This window comes from Alligator mississippiensis, chromosome 4 (genome assembly GCF_030867095.1).
Source record: "Alligator mississippiensis isolate rAllMis1 chromosome 4, rAllMis1, whole genome shotgun sequence".
Classification (NCBI taxonomy): domain Eukaryota; kingdom Metazoa; phylum Chordata; order Crocodylia; family Alligatoridae; genus Alligator; species Alligator mississippiensis.
This window is the reverse complement of record NC_081827.1, coordinates 226,131,397-226,150,948: the sequence shown is the minus strand read 5'-3', so window position 1 is coordinate 226,150,948 and position 19,552 is coordinate 226,131,397. Positions and strand designations below refer to the sequence as shown.

At 40.4% G+C, this 19,552-nt stretch overlaps 1 protein-coding gene across 3 annotated transcripts in view; it reads right to left on the bottom strand.

Moving 5' to 3' along the window:
* Positions 1–1,950: 1,950 nt before the first annotated feature.
* The window catches only part of PRPF40A (pre-mRNA processing factor 40 homolog A), a 44,657-nt gene continuing 27,055 nt past the window's right edge, over positions 1,951–19,552 (bottom strand). For all 3 annotated transcript variants that reach the window (XM_019480545.2, XM_019480546.2, XM_014599497.3), the window contains 10 exons: positions 15,489–15,603; positions 14,990–15,081; positions 14,706–14,822; positions 13,499–13,636; positions 12,244–12,339; positions 10,738–10,824; positions 10,551–10,647; positions 10,391–10,452; positions 8,888–9,019; positions 1,951–3,247 (listed from right to left, as the gene is read on the bottom strand). In XM_019480545.2, coding sequence (XP_019336090.1) covers positions 3,155–3,247; positions 8,888–9,019; positions 10,391–10,452; positions 10,551–10,647; positions 10,738–10,824; positions 12,244–12,339; positions 13,499–13,636; positions 14,706–14,822; positions 14,990–15,081; positions 15,489–15,603 — 1,029 coding nt within the window. In that variant the 3' untranslated portion in view covers positions 1,951–3,154. The remainder of the gene's footprint in view (positions 3,248–8,887; positions 9,020–10,390; positions 10,453–10,550; positions 10,648–10,737; positions 10,825–12,243; positions 12,340–13,498; positions 13,637–14,705; positions 14,823–14,989; positions 15,082–15,488; positions 15,604–19,552) is intronic.

Sequence of the window (19,552 nt, the reverse complement as noted above, 5' to 3'; positions counted from 1 at the left end):
GAGAAATGAATTAAAAAAAAAAAAAAAAAAACATTGTTCAAGCAGAATTTCTTTTAATACATCTGCAAGATATAATGTTAAAAGAACAACATGTCAATGTGTCTTATAAGATGGAGAACAACATGCTACAAATATAAGAGAAGATAAATGATAACTACTAATTTACAAAATGTGGAGGATCAATTAAAAAAAATAAAAGCTCTTGTAGCTAAAATTCAATTTTTTTTTTTAAAGGCTCAAAATATAATCAATGAAATCGTGGATTCAAAAAACCTGTAATCCAAGAACCACAGCATAACAGCAATTGCTTGGGAGTGAAGTAAAACAGGCATTTTAACTTCAGTTGTGTGCAAAACAAGTAAATCAAATGCTGAAAAATGCTGATTTTTGAAAAGTGTTAGCAATCCGCATTTACAGCTTTGTTAAAGTTTCATTTAGCCAATCATCCCTGTAATTTCAAGCCAAAGTTCACCTTAAAAACCAAGAGATTGTGATGCCTTCTGAGAGGAGGAAGGCAGAGGCTCTGAAGAGGGTTGTTGCTGTTTAGAACGACAAAGTCGTTATTTATGGTATAAATAAATGCTTTCTTTGCTGGACCATTGCACAAGGATGGCCAGTCTAACCCAATGCCTGGACAAGTGGGGCAAGGAGGAGAGAGGAGAGGAAAAATAATTTCTCTTAAGAGAAAATAGGTCATGTCTTGCCAAAAAGTGATATAAAATGTTAAGACTGCAAGATCTGATTGAGAAATAAAAAACATTACATTAGAATAATTTACATTTACAGATTTTTATTTTTAATGGAAAAATAAAGACAAACCTTTTAAAAGTAATATTTACTTAGAAACATGTTTCTTCATGTAAATTATGCAAGGCAATAACAAAATATTTTACATAAATTCTAACTGTGTTTTCAAAACCATTGGCCTTTCAAAATTTCTGAACTAAATTTAGTATTTAACACTTGCCCAGATCTACATCAATGTAAAACCAAATATTATACATGATTAACTACTTAAGTACTATAACCCCAAATTCTGTCCCTTTGTTTTTAACTAGAGAATAGCTACTTGTTACAATATCTGTTGCTTCTTAAAATATAAAGCACAAGAAAGTGAATTTTACAAGGTTAGCAAAATATATATATAGAGAGAGATATATATATATATATATATATATATATTAAATCTAGACTGATTTAATATAGCCATAGTCCTGGGAACAGCAATTTCTGGTACTGACCAACTATCCCACAACTTTCCATGCTTGGGACAGTTGCTGGGTAGGGTGAAGAAATACGGGACAGTCCCATTGCCAGTGTTTTAGCTCATTTGCAACTTCCTGGCTATTAACATGACATTTCACTGTATATAAAAGGCAAGAATCTTAGGATTCTTGGCCTGGCCACAACTCAGGTGAAGTATTTCTTCAGTAATGAGTGATTAGTAACGTGTTAGGTAGTGACCAGTGACTTAAGCTTATGCTGGATGGCAAAAACATGAAGAGTGCTCCATCTACTGACCAGTGTGTGTAGTAGATCATTTTTAAAAATAATGTAGTAGTTTCTTCCTTAATAACAGAGCAGAACACATTTGTAACACGGAGACTTTCTTTCAAATGAAAAGTTTCTAAGTAACCTTAGGGATTCACTTAACCAACCTATTGATAAAATATGCTGTGTGAATGCAGAAGTTCTAAGGATACAGCTCAAACAACTGGGGCTGGTGGGGATACTAGTAACCCAACTATATATAATGCTGGTAATATATACTGGTACTATCAGTCAGATGCATTAGGGAAAGGGATTCACGTACATTGAAGAAGCTGAACTGTATATATCGTCTTCAAAATATTGAGGCAACATGTGTTGCTCATCAATCAGATGATACTGATTTTTTTTTTTAAAATCAGAGCTGTACAGAGTATTTAATACTAGAAATAAATACTAGTACACGCTTGAAGACAAGGTTTAATAATCGATAAAAATGTACAAAAATATTCAAATCAGAAAGGTTTCAGAATGTGTACCACGGTAGTTAATATCCGTCACTGAAGAGGGACGATGGAATTTTCCTCCAAGCAGAGGTTATAAAAAAAAAATTGGTAAAGTCAGGACATTTTTTTTTTTTTAAAAGAAAAAGATCGACACTGATTTTCTAGACATGAGTATTGCAACTACTACTAAAAATTTGGTGGTACATTCTTCAGCAGATTCTTAAGGCAACATATTGAAATAAATTTACAATTTGATTTCTGTTAAATTTCCTTAACATGACAATAAATGCTGAAATAATGCCCTTAGCCATTTATCAGGTATTACTTCAATACAAATGATGGCTATATTACAGCAGTGTCCTCTAGTGCCACTGTAATGAAGGGCCTACCTATCACATTTCCATCATAAGCACCTTTTTGCAGGGGTTTAAAACATTACCATAAAAATTCACTCCAAGATGAACTTGATATAGAATGTCTCAGCCAGGAAGTCAGATTTTCTGTTTAATACAAATCATCAAAACTATCAGTTTGGCCAGTCATGTAATACCCAAACAGCAGCTTCAATTGTAGATTCTTTTTTGTACTGTAAGTTAAGAAATGGATTGATTATTCTCCTCCCCTTTCCAGCCCCCCGCCCTTCAAAAAATAAGAACAAACCCACAAAGCAAGTTGAACCACAAGAAACTATATTATAGATCTCTTTTATTAAAGAGGAGAATTTAGCTCACCCACACTGGCCAGAAGAACTAGGTTTAGTACCTTTCTAGGAAGAACTGTGTTTAGGATGTGGTTTTGCTAGAAAGGTGCCAGTACTTCCCCTGGCCATTGTAAGTAGAACCCAGAGTCAAAAATGAAATGTCTTCCATTAATCACATTAAACCCTGCAAATAGTTCCATGATGTAAAAAGGATACGTGTTATCCAGCCAATTAAGAACAGAATTTCAGCTTTAACTCTGAATTTCCTTTTCTTTTTTAGATTTGATGCCAGGCCTGCCAGAGTGGTACTTGAATGTATTTCTTGATGCAGTAAAATTTAAACCCACTGTTATTTCAACAATGGAACTCATATCCAGCATATTAGAACCCATATCCTGAATTAGACATTGGTTTATTTTATTAAGTCATACTGTAAACATATTTGGTATAAATAATTCTCTTATTGATCTTCATCCAGTTGTTCCAAAAGGGTCCTTCTCTGTTTTTCCAATTCCCCTTCACTCAGTTCACTGCCAGAAGTATCCCAGTTACCCTGCAAGGAAGTGCACTGATTATGGCAAGAACACCTCATTTACAAAATATACAACTCACCCACAGGAGGTACTGCATATTTCATTACTGGTTTTGGATCTTCATTACAAAACAGGGCAAGAAAATTAAAGGGAGTATAACACATTTAAAGGAGTCTACACATAAAGAAAACAAACACACACTCGAGGATCTAGGAATTATACAAGTCTCACTCTGCAAGAAAGCCACAATTACGTGTAATTTTTCTCAGTAGACATACATCCTTGTTTATCTATCACAAACTTTCCATCCCTAGACCAGTAAAGAAAATGTCACTGTGCAATGTTGTCTACTCTGACAACTGGTGTTTTGAGTGTCCTAAAGCATGTGGACACCAAAGAACCATGCTAGGGAGCACTGGAGTGAAGCACAATATGCATGCTACAACCCAGAAGGATGTAATGTAACCACTTTGTGGTGAGCTGCCATCACAGTGCAAAAAGCTCTTCAGGCACGTTTATTGGCATGCCATAAACCAGGTACCATGCTAACAGTGACTACATTACATCCATGCAGAGCAGTGTGCATGAGATGTGCACTAGGGCTGTGTGAAGCTTCAGTCCCTCATTTGTTTCGGCACAGATTAAGGCTGATTTGATGGCTGAATCGCTGAATTGAATCAGAGGACCCTTTTATCTCTCCAAATTGAATTGGAACCCTCCGGAGAGATTTGGAGATAGACACAGCTTTAAATGTTTTTTCTACATACCTCAAGGTCCAGGCGGCTCATGAATGCTGAGACACGGGGGCGCACGGAGCGTCTCACAGGAGCACGCTAGGAGCCCCCCGTGCTCCGTAGCAGGCCTGGAAGTGGACCAGAAGCACTTCTAGGTCTGCCTGGGAGTGTGCTGGGGGCCACCCCCATACCTCCCAGCTTGGCAAATGGTGCCTCCTGGGTCTGGGTGGGCACCCAGGGTCCCCCCCATGGCCAATCCTTGAGCCAGGGGGCTCCCTCAACATGCTCCCCGGCAGACCTGGAAGTGGACCGGACGTACTTCTGGTCCACCACTTCCAGGTTCACCACTGAGCACGTGGAGGGCCCCCCTTCACTCCTGTAGGACGCTCCATGCGCCCCAGCACTGCAGCGTTCACAAGCCGCGCTGCTACCTCAAGGTATATAAAAAAAACTTTTAAAGCTATGTCTATGTCTGAATCAGTGGGGGTCACTGATACCTGTGCTAGAAGTACTCAAGAGTCCTCCTATAGGTGCACTACAAAGGAACAGGCTGCTCGACAAGCTCTGATGTTCAAGCCATTTTCCACACCTGGCCTCTGCCATGCACCTTGAAACACATGAGCACCCACCCACCACCACGGAACAGCTGCCTGCCTGCCACCTACTACAGCTGCACAGAACCTGGGCCAGCTAGCCAGAAGCCTGCAAACAGCTGCACTGGGCTCCGGCTGTGAAGGGGCCTGGGGCAGCACAACCCCTGTCCCTCTTCTGCTGTCTGCCCTGAGACTTGTGCAGCTGCCGCCACCACGTAGCCCAACTGGAGCCTGGTGCAGCTGTTTGCAACCTCCTGGCTGCCTGCCACAGCTGCACTGGAACCTGAAGCCCCAGCACCAGTTCTATGGTAGCTGTAAGCACATCTAGGAGCACACAGTGGGCAAGGGCTGTGCTGCCTCTTGCTTCTTTCTGGCTGTACACCTCAAGGTGTGTGTGCAACCACCACTGCCACAGAGTCCAGTCAGGGCTCCAGACCCCAGCGCAGCTGTTTGCAGCCTCTTGACTGCCTACCACATCCAGCCTGGGCTCTGGGCAGCTGCTGCCTGCCATATAGCCTTGGGCTGCTCGCAGCAGGACTTACAGCCTCCCTGCTACCTGCTGCAAGCAGCCCAGGGTCTGGGGCTGATGCCAGCTGCCCAAAGCCTGGGCCAGCTGTGGCATGCTGAGCATAATGGTCTCATGCCATTCTCTGATGCATGTGTTGGGGGTCACTGATCCCTGTGCCAGAAGTACTTAAGAGTCCTTTTATAGATGCCCTACAAAGAAACAGGCTACAAGCTCTGACGTTCAAGCCATTTTCCACACCATCAATAAGGTAGATCTGAGGTAGTGGGGACAGCAGATAATACACTGTTTATCCTACTTGTGTAGACAATTATTAGTAGATGTTTAGGATTGTAAATCCAAAAAAAGCTGACAAAGCCAGTAGGGAAATACATAGTGCCCAAGCGAGGGACTAACAACAGAAGGATGGGGGGTGAGGAGGGGAACGCAACTAGGCTACAGGCAATACAATGTTAATTGTTCTATTAAACATGCAAATTTTTCTATTAATATAAATGGACCTCATTTTCAGTTTTGTGGCAAATACATTATTAAACATCAGTTTTAAGAAGTTGCATGTAGAGACATCAATCCTGTTCTGAGGGTGATCTTAAAATTGTACTGAAACATGTGGCCCATCTGTTCGATACACATCCAGCTTTGGTATCCTCATGGGGAGTCAGGAAAAAGAATTCTCGCCCTTAAGACACAATGTCTCTCTCTTGCTTTGTCCAACTGACACTTACCAAAGATCACTAAGAAGCTAGTTTTCAAATGTCCTAAAACAAAGGACCTTCCCAAGTTTTACTGCCTTGTAAAATCTGTTATGATTTGCTCAGAACCTAACTTTTAACTTTAGAAGATGCATGGATCTGCCACTTAATGTGCAAATTATTAGTGCTATGCTAATAAAGTCTAGTTGGGGCATCTTAAGTTGCCTAGTTAACGTACCATTGTGCAAGAGTGAACTTTGTAGGGTATCAGCTGGCCACTGATCAGTTGATATCCAGAAGGAATGTATGTTATATAATAAAGTTAATATGAAAATACTCTTCAGCTTTCATAACTTCAGAAAATATTGTTTGTGGTCACTTTTATCCCACTCTTATTTGATGCTGGTGATGTCTTACCTGGAATACGGTGTCTAGTTTTGAGCATACATTTTAAGATGTGGACAAATTAAGTAGTCTAGCGGACAGCAACAAAAATGATTAGAAGCCTCAAAAATATGGATTGTGAGGAAAGGTTGAAAGAACTAGGATTATTTACTCTGGAGAAGAGGACTCTAAGGTGGTGGGATTTGATACAGTCTTCAAATACCTGAAGGATGGTTATACAGAAGATATGGAGGCAATCAGGCAGAAGGCAGAGCAGTGTGGGACTAATTTAATCAGAGACATGAGCTTTCACAGGTGATAGGCTACAGCCTACTCCATCAGGTGCTATGAATGGACTTGCAGAAAGAAGGCAGAGGTACTAAATAGAAAGGAATACAGTCATTTAAATATGAAAAATAGGGAAAAGAGGGGGGAGGAGTAGGGAAAAGAGGAAAGGAAGGTAAAGATGTATTAATTTTCTGTGGCTGCAGGGGACAGGACAAGGTACAATGCCCATGAATTACAGAAAGGAAAATGATGACTGGGTATTAAAATAACTCTGAGGGTGTCAGAGACTCACAATATTTTGGGGGTGTTGTGGAATACAGCATAGATTGTTTCACGGATCAGGACTGCTGCTAGTGTGTAGTCTCTGTTTATAGCTAATATATAGTGTTTAGCTCTGTTATGCTTCATTCTTTCCAGCCCATGGCAAGGGGTCGGACTTGATCTGCTCAGGTCCCTTCCGACCCTACCTACCATGAAACTATATAAAATTAGGAATGGAAGGGGCCTTGGGAGAGACCTCAGGAGGGGTCATCTAGCCCAACTGCCTGCTCAAAGCAGGGCCAGTCCCACCTAGATCATCCCAGGCAGGGCTTTATCTTAAAAATCTCCAAAAACAGAGATTCCACAGCTTCTCTGAATAACCTATTCCAGTGTTTTACTACTCTCATAGTTTTTCATATCTAACCTAAACTTTTCCCTTGCTGCAACTTGAGACCGTTGCTCCTTGTTCCATCATCAGCCACCACTGAACAGTCCAGCTCCATCTTCTTTGGAACCCCCTTCAGGTAGCTGAAGGCTGCTATTAAATCCCCCATCAATCTTCTCTTTTCCAGACTAAATAAGCCCAGTTCCCTTAGCTTCTCCTCAGAAATCATGTGCCCCAGCCCGCTAATCATTTTCACTGCCCTCCACTGCACTCTCTCCAATTTCTCTACTTGCTTTGGACACAGTACTCCAAATGTAGCCTCACCAGTGCTGCATAGAGGAGAATAATCACTTCCCTCGATCTGCTGGCAATACTGATACCAATGCAGCCCAGCATGCTGTTAGCCTTCTTTGCAACAAGGACACACTGCTGGCTCGTTCATCTTATTGTCCACTACAACTCCTAGGTCCTTTTCTGCAGAGCTGCTACCTAGCCAGTCCCCAGCCTGTACCAGTGCATGGGGTTGTTTCATCCTAAGAATCCTAATGCTATCCTCCAGCATAGCTACTACTCCCCCAGCTTGGTGTCATCTGCAAACTTGCTGAGGGTACACTCTTTACCATCTTCCGGATTACTAATGCAAGATACTGAACAAAGCCAGCCCCAGGAAAGACCATTGGGGCACTCCACTTGATACTGGCTGCCAACTAGACATTGAGTCATTGGCTACTAACTCTCTGAGCTCGATGATCCAGCCAGTTTTCTATCCACCTTATAGTTTAGCCATTACTTCCTTATCTTGCCTGTGAGAACGTTGTCAGAGACCATATCAAAAGCCTTGCTAAAGTCAAGGTACACTGTGGCCACTGGTCTCCCCGCATGCACAGAGCCAGTCATCTATCTCAACATAGAAGGCAATCAGGTTGGTCAGGTATGACTTGCCCTTGGTGAATCCATGCTGATTGTTCTTAATCCCACTTTTCTCCTTCAAGTGCTTAGAAATCGATTCCTTGAGGACCTGCTCCATGATTTTTCCAGGAACTGGCGTGAGGCTGACCAGTTGGTAGTTCCCTAGATCCCCCCTTTTTCCCCTTTCTTAAATATCCCCTTTCCCCTTTCTTAATCTAGGGTCTCTCCTGATCACCAGAATTTTCAAAGACGATGGCCAGTGGCTCTGCAATCACATCAGCCAACTCCCTCAGCACCCTGGGGTGCATCCTGTCGAGCCCTACAGACTTATATGTCCAGCTTTTCTAAATAGTCCCTAACCTGTTCTTTTGCCACAGTTGGCTGCTCACCTTCTCCCCAAACTGTGCTACCAGGTGCAGTAGTCTGGGAGCTGACATTGCCTGTAAAAACTGAGGTGAAAAAGGCTCAGCACTTTAGCCTTTTCTGCATCCCCTGTCATTTAGTTGCCTCCGCCATTCAGTAACGGACCTACACTTTCCCTGATCCTTGTCTTGTTACTGATATACTTGTAGAACCTTTGTTACCCTTCATGTCCCTTGCTAGCTGCAACTCCAAGTGCATTTTAGAGTTTCTGTCTGCATAGATTAGTGTTTAATATGAATGCATTTTTATATTCTTATAGTACAGCTGGGATTGTGTAATGTGGTAATAATTAAGGTTAGGCTGGCATAAAAATGAGCGACTGCCATCTTATGGTAGGATATCTAATAATTGTCACTTTGATCTCTCTCAGGAATGAGTTGTGTTAATTTGGCCTGTTGTTGGTAAAAAGGATACCAACCCCCTGTTCATTAAATAAAAAGGAAACAAGAAAAAAAACAAACTTACAGAATCTTTTCCAGGCCGTTTTTTGGGAGGAGATTTATGCTTTGATTCAGATCTTTGTCTACTTCTATCCTTTTCATTCTCTCTCTCCCCTTTCCTGTCTTTTTCTCGTTCAGCATCTGATTCTGGTGAATCCTGTGTAATAAGTAAGCAAACATAAAAAGTTAGTTTCAACATATGCATTGTATTTACTATGTAAGATATACAGAATGTTATTATAGACCTGCAATACCATTATAGGCTACGTAAGGAATCAGGCTCTTTTGAATTGGTTCACTTTTAAACTAAACTAGCCACACGGCATGAACATGGCACAAGAAAAGTAATGTATAAATACATACAAAAACGTTTTAAAAGGAAAACTTGTTTACTACACCTTTAATACAGCAAAAAATAAAAGGAGTACAGAAGAACTTGTCCTACTTTTGTTTTCTAAAAAATGTACACAGAACTGGGTTGTAATAGTTCTTCCTTATTACCTATATTAACCAAGTCATCCATCCCATACAGCGTTTAGAGAAGGCTGAAGGTGTTTCCTATTATAACTAATGGCAGAAAAAAAGAAATAATTTTATAACTAGATGGCTGAGGTCATGTCTAAAATGTTTTATGCTGCTGGGGTTTTGGTGGGATATCAAATTACATATTAGAGGACTAAGATCTTGGACAGCCATCTTATTTAAACTGAAATAAACATAACTGGGATCACAAAGTGAAGCCTAAGTGGTTTGACGGTTTCTCAAACAACAGGGCTGTAGGTCAGAAATCTCTCTTAAATTGTGTGTAAGTTTGAGTTCAGTATCCATGCATGCCCAGTCTCAAGAGTGCAGCTAAATGCGATTTACCAAAACACAGAAATACCTTGCGTTTTGTAGCATCATCATAAGCCATAGCATCTCACAAAGTGGGCTGTCCCCTTGCAAAAGCCTGCGCCTTTCTGAACAAGTTAGTCTCCAAGGTTTACTCTGCCCTGCTGCTTCCTACATAATTTACTAGTAAACCCAAACTACTTTCTTTTTCCCCATGAACAACATATTCATTAGTCTTGCAATGTTCACAAAAGCAAAGACAACAGCCAGGCTGTCCTTCCCCAGATGTTATTCAGGTTCTTTTACTGCTCCACTCAACATGGTATCAGAGCTCCCAAAACAGCTGTGGCATATGGTTAAGCACATGGGCATGAATTAAAAGCAAAGAGACCTCCTGTCCTTACCTACTCTTACCTGTACCACAGTAACAGCAAGTGTCTGCTACAACATCTTAAGAAAATGGACCCCTAAAAACTTTTCACGAACAAGTCTTTAGAATGTGTAAGTTGAGCACTCATAAACGATTTACTTTGAAGCACATGGAATCGGACATTATTATAAAGTACCCGCACTCCTTATCTGTCTGGTTTCACACAGCAACAAAAAAGATAGTCTGATTTCAAGTACAAAGGCTCAGCACACAGCAAGAGCAGTTGAACTGTTCAGTGACCAGCAATAAAATAGCATCTATACTTACAGACTTGTGTCTTCTCTTTTTGCTTTTCTTCTTGTGTTTTTTTGTTTTCTTATAACTTCTCTCTACAATACATGGAAAAGCAAAGTAGTAACAATTACAAACCAAGACCAAGCAACGAAGTGACAAGCTTAATTTAAAGCAGAAGGGGAACAACCCTTACCAGATTCTACACTGGAAGAACGCTCAGAAACAGACCTAGATTCTGAACGCTGCCTCTTCTTTTTTGAATGGTTATCATCATCTTCAGACTCGGAGCCCTTTAAACAGAAGACCGAGTTCAGCATGATCCTAGTGGGGTACGTGATGTAAGAGTCATTTTTACATAGCATTCTAGAAAAAAGGCTTACCGAACGGGAGCGCGATCGCTTTCGGTGATGTTTTTTAGATTTTTTAGAATGTTTCTTGTTCTTTGAATGATGATGCTGACACTCATGCTAAAACATAAAAGAATCCACAGGTTTAACAGGTGTAAGGAACACAATTAAAGATGACTAGTCTCTCAACACTAGTTTAAAGGCAGGTTTGCAGACATATGCACATTCATTTGCAATTTCATTTTTAAAACAAGATGACATCTAAAACGCGTATTCTTTATTTAGTACGCAAGTTGCATTAAAAAAAAAATAAAGAGCTATCAATAGAGAAGTGTTTGAGGTGTAATATGAAGTCAGAAGTCACACTGCATCCACTAGAGCAGAAGTTCCCAAACTTTTTCTTATTGCAACCCCCTTCCAGATTTACCAGCTGCCAGCATACCCCTAAGCAGCACGTTTTATATTTTAACCCCTCAAATGCCAATTATTGTTATAACGACAACAATATAATACACCATTACACAATTTCTCCCACATACCTTTGAGAGATATCTTGCATACACCAAACAGGGGTGTGCATACCAGTTTGGGACCTGTGTACTATGGCATGAGGCTAACAGTTTGAAGCTTTCCATTACGTAGGCTTTGCCTTCAATTTCTTTTTAAACATTCTTAAGTTACAACCCCCTCATCAAAATTGACCCAGTACATACTGCTTATTCACTAATAAGACCTATTTTCATACCAAGTTTGAGGACATAAAATTCTGAATTTTTTTTTTTTTTTTAATTTTAACACACACCAACACAATGGAATTAAAAGAAAAAACAGAAGAACTTATGTTTGCATAAAAATAGATCTTCTGACTCCTGTTTGTCAAAGCTATTAGTACACCTGCTGATATTTACAGCCACCAGAGCTAAGAAACATAATGGGCTGGATAATATTTCTTCTCGCATATCAGAATCGTTCTCAAGATCAATTCTGATCATGTATGCTTATCCAACCGCTTTGAAGACCGGTGTTGCCAAGGCTAAATTTTGGCTTGCAGTGCATTCATGGCATGACAATACACAGACATGGAAGAACCCTCAAATGCAGAGCTGAATTTCCAATTCAGAAAAAATACAACTACTTTTACTTGTGATCTGAGCATGGTATATAGGAAAATGTTAGAGAAAAACACCAAACTCCATGGAATAATTATTTAGAGTATAATTATGATTTTTATAACTAAAATTTCTTAAAGAATTTAAAACAAGGGAAACACTCTGCCCCCAAGACAGCTATTTATGGATGTTTTGAGTGAAAAAGAGGATAACTGAAATGCAATCATATTAAAAACAATACACACATGAAATAGTAGTTTAACTATAATACTCTTCAATTTTTTAAGTCCAGGTTTTAATATTTCTGTCAAAGTAAGGCAGTTCAATACAATTTTAGAAATATATTTTCCATGCCAAATTACCAAATCATTCAATTGTTAGTAAGAAATTGTTACCAAAAAATGATGTGGGGATAAAGATTGATAGTTACCTCTAATATGTGCATAAAGTCTTTAAATATTCTTTTTCTTTCAGATTCTAAAGTAATGTCTTCAAATGCTGGTTCCTTCACAAATCTGTCCCTGATCTACACAACAAGAAGGAACACAAGATGAAGTATTAATATTAGAAATGAATGAATCAAAAAAGACAGTCGAGCTCTTAAGCATTACAGACCTGATTTCATAAATAAAATATATATTATAGTGGTCCATGGTCACCCCATCAGGTTCACTGTGAATCATCCATATTTTTATACTTATGGTTTTGACATTCAATTTCTTTCTGTATAGCCCACTTGTTCTATATATTTGCCAAAACATGCAACTTATATGAAATATGATTTGAGATGGGAAAATTTTAAAAATATCTGTCCTTATATAAAACACAACTTTAACAATTCAACTTTGCTACAGTTAAATAGGTAGTTCCCTGTCCCCTATTTAACCACCAAAAAACCAAACCATTTAATTTCCCATAGTAAATACATTTCCCCTGCGTTTTCTTCGTTATGTGTCGGGGTGTGTGAAACAGCATTTCTTTTCCTTTTAGTCCAGTGTTAACAGACAACACAACCACAAGTTTCCACTTGTGAAACACTTTTTTGGTTTGAAACACTTAACAGAAGATTGAGACAGGGATTCACATGGGAAGAAAAGCATAATCCCTCTTCTAAAAAAAGACCAATGATAGATCAGTGACTGGAAGTGTGGTTCAATGGGAAATGGAGGAAAAAAAACATGACAATGAATTGAATTGAGGAAAACCAGAGTGCCATATTGTTGCAGTGGTTCTCAAAACTGAATTAGCCAGTGGATGCTTGTGTTCTTATGAAAGAAGGGTGTTGGGAGGGGAGTTTTTATTACTTAGAAAAAATCTAAACTGAAATATGTTTCAGTCAGAAATATCAAAATAGAGGATGGTGAACAATCAGCAGTTGTAAGCAAGTAGTTCCAATGTAACAGGAATGAAGCACTTTTGGTTAAGCGTTTATGTCCCTTATTATACGAGTGTAGGAAACGATAACTTTTCTAAAATAAGCATTTTGAAGTAGTACTGAAATATAAACTGAGGCCAATTCTACTGACATTAATTTGGGAATGACAAAGATATTTTAATGTGTAAAGTTAAATGTAAAGGGAAAACACTAAATCAGAGACTACAAAATTTGCCACCTATAAAAAGTCAGCGTTCAAAAATCTAACAGTTAAGGTTTTCTGAGCGTTTTAAAATGGCAGAATACATACATCTTCCCAAACAGCATCCAACTCAATCGGGGGTGCAGCTTGTTTCAACATACTCTTGAATGCAGACTCCTTCCGCTTCATCTTCCGAGCTTCCTCTTTTTCCCTTTCACGTTCACGGGCTTCTGCCTTTTCCAGGAGCTAAGGCAAATTAAAATGAAATCATTCAAGTGACAATGACATTGAAATAAGAATGATCAGTCGGCTAAGTGCTCCTTTGACGTAAAGCCTACAGAGATACTTCAGCTCTAGCATTTTCTAGCATTAACTGTTTGTGTCTATTTAAATCATCTATCCAATTATTTATGCTTAAAACCATTATTTGTTCTATTCTCAAAAAATCTCAAAAGCAGTTAATGTCTAACAATTCAGAATGATAGTAACAGCGTGCAATATTTACTAGTAGGAAGCATCAACTTACAGTGTGAAGACATTGCTGAATTCCTAACACAGGGCTCAACTTATTTCAAGGATGGATATTTAAGTTTTGAACAAAAGTCTGCCTTTACAGTTTGTAGTTTAGAAACCGTTTATGTCAAGAAAGACATCAAGTAGGAACATGTATTTTATGATTAAAATTACCAGTCATAAGACACCCAAAAAGATACAGTAAAAAGGCATTCTAATATTGCAAAAGCTTAAGTCTGTCTGTCCGTAATGCTTTATTCACACACTGATTGGCTGTTTGCAAACAAGCGTTCAAACAGGAGTTGGCAGTGGTGGAGCACTGCTATGATGGTAGGGACACAGGGGAGAGGCGGGGGCAATGGAGCAGAAAGAACAGTGGGTGACTGCCCTGCTGCTTGCATTTGGCGACGCGGGGGGGGGGGGGGCGGCGGGGGCAAGGAAACCAGGGCTGGCCTTGCCCCCATCCCTTTACTCCTTGCAGGTGATGCCGGAAGTGGGGTGACAGCAGAGGCAATGTGGGGGGCTGAGACAACCGGTGCTGGCCTCAGCCTGCCCCTCCCCACCTCTGTTGTCGTCACCTGCAGGGCCTGATGTGGGATGACATGATGGGGAGGGGGGGAATGGGCCCGGACCCCAAGCAGCAGGAGGGAAGGTGGGGTGAACAGGCCCAGACAGTGTGGAAGAGGGGGCATGGGGCTCCATACCCACCCGCTCCCCCCCAAATCATTCTTGATGGGCAACAGGCTAGTTTCACTTATAAAACAATTTTATTATGTCAAAAACATGGGATGTCACAACTTACACTATTGAAAGCCAGTTTGATATTGCCTGCATCTAAGGTTGTAGCTCTTTTAGTTGAACTGATGACTGCAACAAAGTCTTCAAAAGTTGTATTCACTTCAACTATAAATCCTTTATCCTGCAAGAGAACAAACTCTTTGATACCAGGTATGTCAGAACCCCTACATCAGCACCAACGCACATCAGGGTTTCTAGTTACGCTAACACAATTCCAAGCAAAGAGTTCCATCATCAGTTGAATTAATTTGAATAATGTTGTGAAAACATATGGGACATTTTCCTTACCTTTAAGATGTCTTTTATTATCTTCTTTTCATCATGGTAGCGTGCTTTCAAATCTTCAACATAAAATTTGAAAAGATCAAGTGCAGTTGATCCTAACAAAAACAAGGCAAGTCAAAAGGTAGCTCTAACAGAAAAGATGCACTTTTTAAAATTTAGAAAATACACAATTATCTCAGCTCTATTTTAATATTATAAAAACCTACGCCTGTCTGTCCATAACACTTTATTCGCGCGCTGGCTGGCTGACGGAAACAGCCAATCAGAGTGCTCCAAGTGTGGGGGAGCGCTGGTATGATTCCAAAACCACACTAAGGACTGGACAGGGGGGTGGGGGAGCTGAGGCCAGCAAGCGGCAGAACAGAGGCAGCATGGGGCGTTAGGTGGCAGCACTCCATCCCAGCCCCCTCCCCTCTGCCCCCCATCATTCTTGGTGGGCAATTGACTAGTTATATAATGCCTACATAACTTCCTCTTCCAACTCTGTAGGAAATAATCTTACCAGGTTGGCCAAGCATATTAGTGAATCTGATATCAGAGCTTATGGTTGGATACAACTCCATCCAAGAAGACATTGAATGCAACTGCCCATGTTCATGCAATTCATCCAAAAATATCTGCAAAATGAGTGAAAGTGGATGGTGATATTCACATATTTGAAGAGGCTTTGTGCATACTTGATTTTATAAAGATTTGAACACTGCCAATTTAAACTTGTCTTTTTAAAACATGATTTAGAAAGTTTCAGACACTGTATCTAGCCTGTTTTCCCAAGTCAGTTATGATGTTCTAAATTCCTTTCCACACATTAAAAACAAATTAACCCCTTTGTAGCTATTGGGGAAACTGACTTACCCCACATTAAACATGAAAATCTATTAATAAAATTCTCTCAAAATTTAAAAAAGAATAATGTGTCTCAAATATGTGTGTGCTAACTAAAACAGAAGCAAGGAGGGGAAGGATTCAGAAATAAGCTTGATATAAGCTGACAGTTACAATAAAGAACAGGGTAAGACAATTTATCCCCCCTTCAACACCTTTAGTGCTCCTCACATTTGTAAAAAACAGGACAATATTTTTATTAGCAAGACTGAGCTCATACGTAAGCAAATAATCCTTAAAAAAAGTTAGCACTGCCAACGAAGGAGTATTCATCTGCCCCAAATATATTTAAGTGATTTCAAATGGCAAACAACACCTTGATACCAAAAGAAAATCCCTAACCATCATCATGTCTATTAAAAACTATTTCTAATGCACAAATTATTTTTATTTCAACTGGAGCTATTTTTTAAAACAAAATATTTATTCTTTAAAATAATTTTCCTTGGAACATATAGTTTGAAGGCCATTCATTTTTAGAAAAGAAAACAATACAATACAAAAAGGTTATTAGTTTATGAAGAGGCTGGCATTTTAGTACTCTCAAACTTCCAGAAGCTAGGAAAAATCCTACATTCTGAATCAAACCACAGAAGTCAAGTCAAAGTAAGAATTCAAATATAAATGCCTCAGGGTAATAAGGAAATCCAAATGAAAAGCTTATTAAGTACTTGGCCACACAAGACAACTTTCTATACAGGCAGTCCTCAACTTACGTTTTGAGTTGCAAAGTTTCACACTTACAATGTTTATAAATTGACACCTGTTTCAACTTTATGACATCAGTTTCGACTTACAACACTTGATCTGATGCAACACCACACCAGCGAACAAGTTCGCTGCGTGTCTCATCTCCCTGGAGAACATCTGTCCAAACTTCCTTGGACCCTTTCTTTAAGAAAACAGACAAGAGTCCAGAAAAACCTCCAGCCAAGACTCCTGAGAAGACTCCAGCCAAGAGCCCTTCAAAAAGTCCAGCAAAGTCACCTCAAAGAAGTCCTTCCAAATCAATGTGATTGCTATTTACAATATAAATACATTAATGTAGCTATATTACTCATCTATAATTGATCAAGTACAAAATTCTGGGGTATTTTTGGTGAAAATAGAGTATCGGGCCTTGGTTCAGGAACAATCCCCCATTTATAACATTATTTCTTATGAGAAAATTGGTTCTGAGTAACAGCGTTTCAACTTAAGACACAGTTTTCAGGAACCAATTGTATCGCAAGTCTGAAGACTGTCTGTACTTAGGTTATTAGCAGTATCATCCATTACCAATGATAAAAGAGTTGGTCCTTGATTTTCTTAAACATCTGTGTGCATGAAAACGTACTGATTTAAATGACTTCCTTTTCATAAAAATACATCTACCAGGTTTTCTTTTTAAAACAGGGCACGCTCACTGAAAGGACAAGAGAAAAAAACCTCAACCTCTTTTGAACAATTTGTGGACAGACACGCTAGCTCCATTTTGTCTGATGTGTTCTAACAAATTGTACAATGAATCCAATAATCTTTTAAGCATTGCCAACAGTATGAATGAGGCTTTAAGCTACATTATGGGTAAAGGAAAGAGACTGAAAAAACCTCACAACCCAGTTTTGCTAAATTATAAGTCCAAATACCTAGAAAATTAAAAAAAAATACAAATACATATCCATAAAATACTTAAAACATCTTTTAGCCCACAGTAAATCTTAAAACCTCATATAAGCAGAATGTTGTGCTTACTACAGAAACAAATTAAGCTTAGCCCATTTTGAACTAGAAATTAAATTATAGTCTCAACAGCAATCATCATTTCTAACAGGCATCTTTGCTAGGTGTGGTGTTTTATAGGACAGAATACAGTTATCTATCAAAGAGGAACTTGAAATAGGAAAGCATAATCTTGTGGACACATTTTATTAAAGTAATTTAATTCATGCAAAAGGCCCACTGACTGTCCTTGATTCATTTTTAGGTGTATTAAACAACCAAAGTGATGGATCAAGTTGGGAAAGAGTTAAGCAACGCGTCTAGGCTAAGTAACATGATTACAGAAGAGAAAGCAGGCACCAGATCCTGCCCAGGGAAGGTATGTGATTCAGCTGCCTGTGCCTCTGGTTTGCTGGAGTGTTTGCTCGGTGGGCCATGTCCATTTGGGTGCTCTGAGAAGCTGAGAGTGATTGCTGACTGAAGAGTGAGAGAGATAAGTCTTTCTGCTTGGCACAAGGAAGCGGGGGAAAAATGGGAACCCTTTGTGGCCAACAAGAAATAAACAGGCCAGTTCCAGGTGGGCTCACTAGGGAAGTTCTCCTTGGAAGAAGAGCAGTAAGAGGGAAGGCAGATTAAGAGACCCAGGGAAATGGCTGGAGGGCATCTGCTTGCACCTGTGAGGTTTTTGTCCAGGTAGGACCACTCACCATAGACACTTCCACCCAGGTCCAAGTTTCATGCTATGGGGACTGCAACTTGCAGACTCCTTTCACTGATGGCCAGGTCAGGGAGTGCCTGGGGTATGAGTGGTGCCTACTGGTGGTGTCTCTTAGGGAAATGGCAAGCAAACTAAAGGAGGTGGTGAGGCTCCAAAGCATCCTCTGCCATTAGGCATTCATGGATTTGATAGTGGAGGAGACCTCTGGGATTGTGGAGGAAGAAATGCCAGATGCAACACTAGAGAACAGAGAGGGCATGGACACACAAGAGCATGGAAGCTGGAGGCTTATGACTTCTGGCAGCAAGCCAAGATCTTCACCTCCACCTGCAGTCGTTCATCTGGAGAACAGATATGCAGCCCTAGCATCAGAGAGGTAGGAACACGTTCCATTGGTGGAAGAAAACAGGCCAGGCCTCACCAAGGTGGGACCACCACCAAAAAGAAACAACAGGTGGTGGTGGTTGGAGACTCCCTTCTGTAGGGGACAGAGGGAGCCAAGTGCCAACCTGACCTGTTGTCTTGGGAGGTCTGCTGCTTGCCTGGACCCTGGATCCAAGATGTCATGGACAGACTACTGAGGCTCATCTGGCCCTCTACTACCCTGTACTGCTCATCCATGTGGGCACCAATGATACTGCCAGGGGAGACCGAGTGTATCAACAGTGACTATAGGGCTCTGGGTGCAAGGGTGAGGGGGTCTGGGGCTCAGGTTGTGTTCTCATCAATCATTCTGGTCAAGGGAAAGGGCCCAAGCAGGACAGGTGCATTCTGCAGATCAACACCTGGCTGCGCAGGTGGTGTCGCCACAGCTTTTTCGATCACGGGATGTTGTTTCAAGGATTGCTAGGAAGAGATGGGATCCACCTGATGGGGTGAAAAGAGGGAAGAGAGTCTTCGCAGACAGGCTTGCTAACATAATGAGAAGGACTTTAAACTAGGTTTGCCAGGGGATGGAGACCAAAGCCGAGGTAAGTGGGGAAGCGGGGAAGCAACCTTGTGACAGGATGCAGAAAAGGCTGAAGTACTCAATACCATTTTTTGCCTCCTCTTCACAGGCGAGGTCAGCTCCCAGGCTACTGCAACAGGCAGGACAGTTTGGGAAGGAAGTGAGCAGCCCTCAGTGGTGAAAGAACAGGTTAGGGACTACTTAGAAAACCTGGGCGCATACAAGTCCATGGGGCCGGATGGGATGCACCTGAGGGTCCTGAGGGAATTACCTGATGTGATTGCAGAGCCATTGCCTATTATGCTTGAAAACT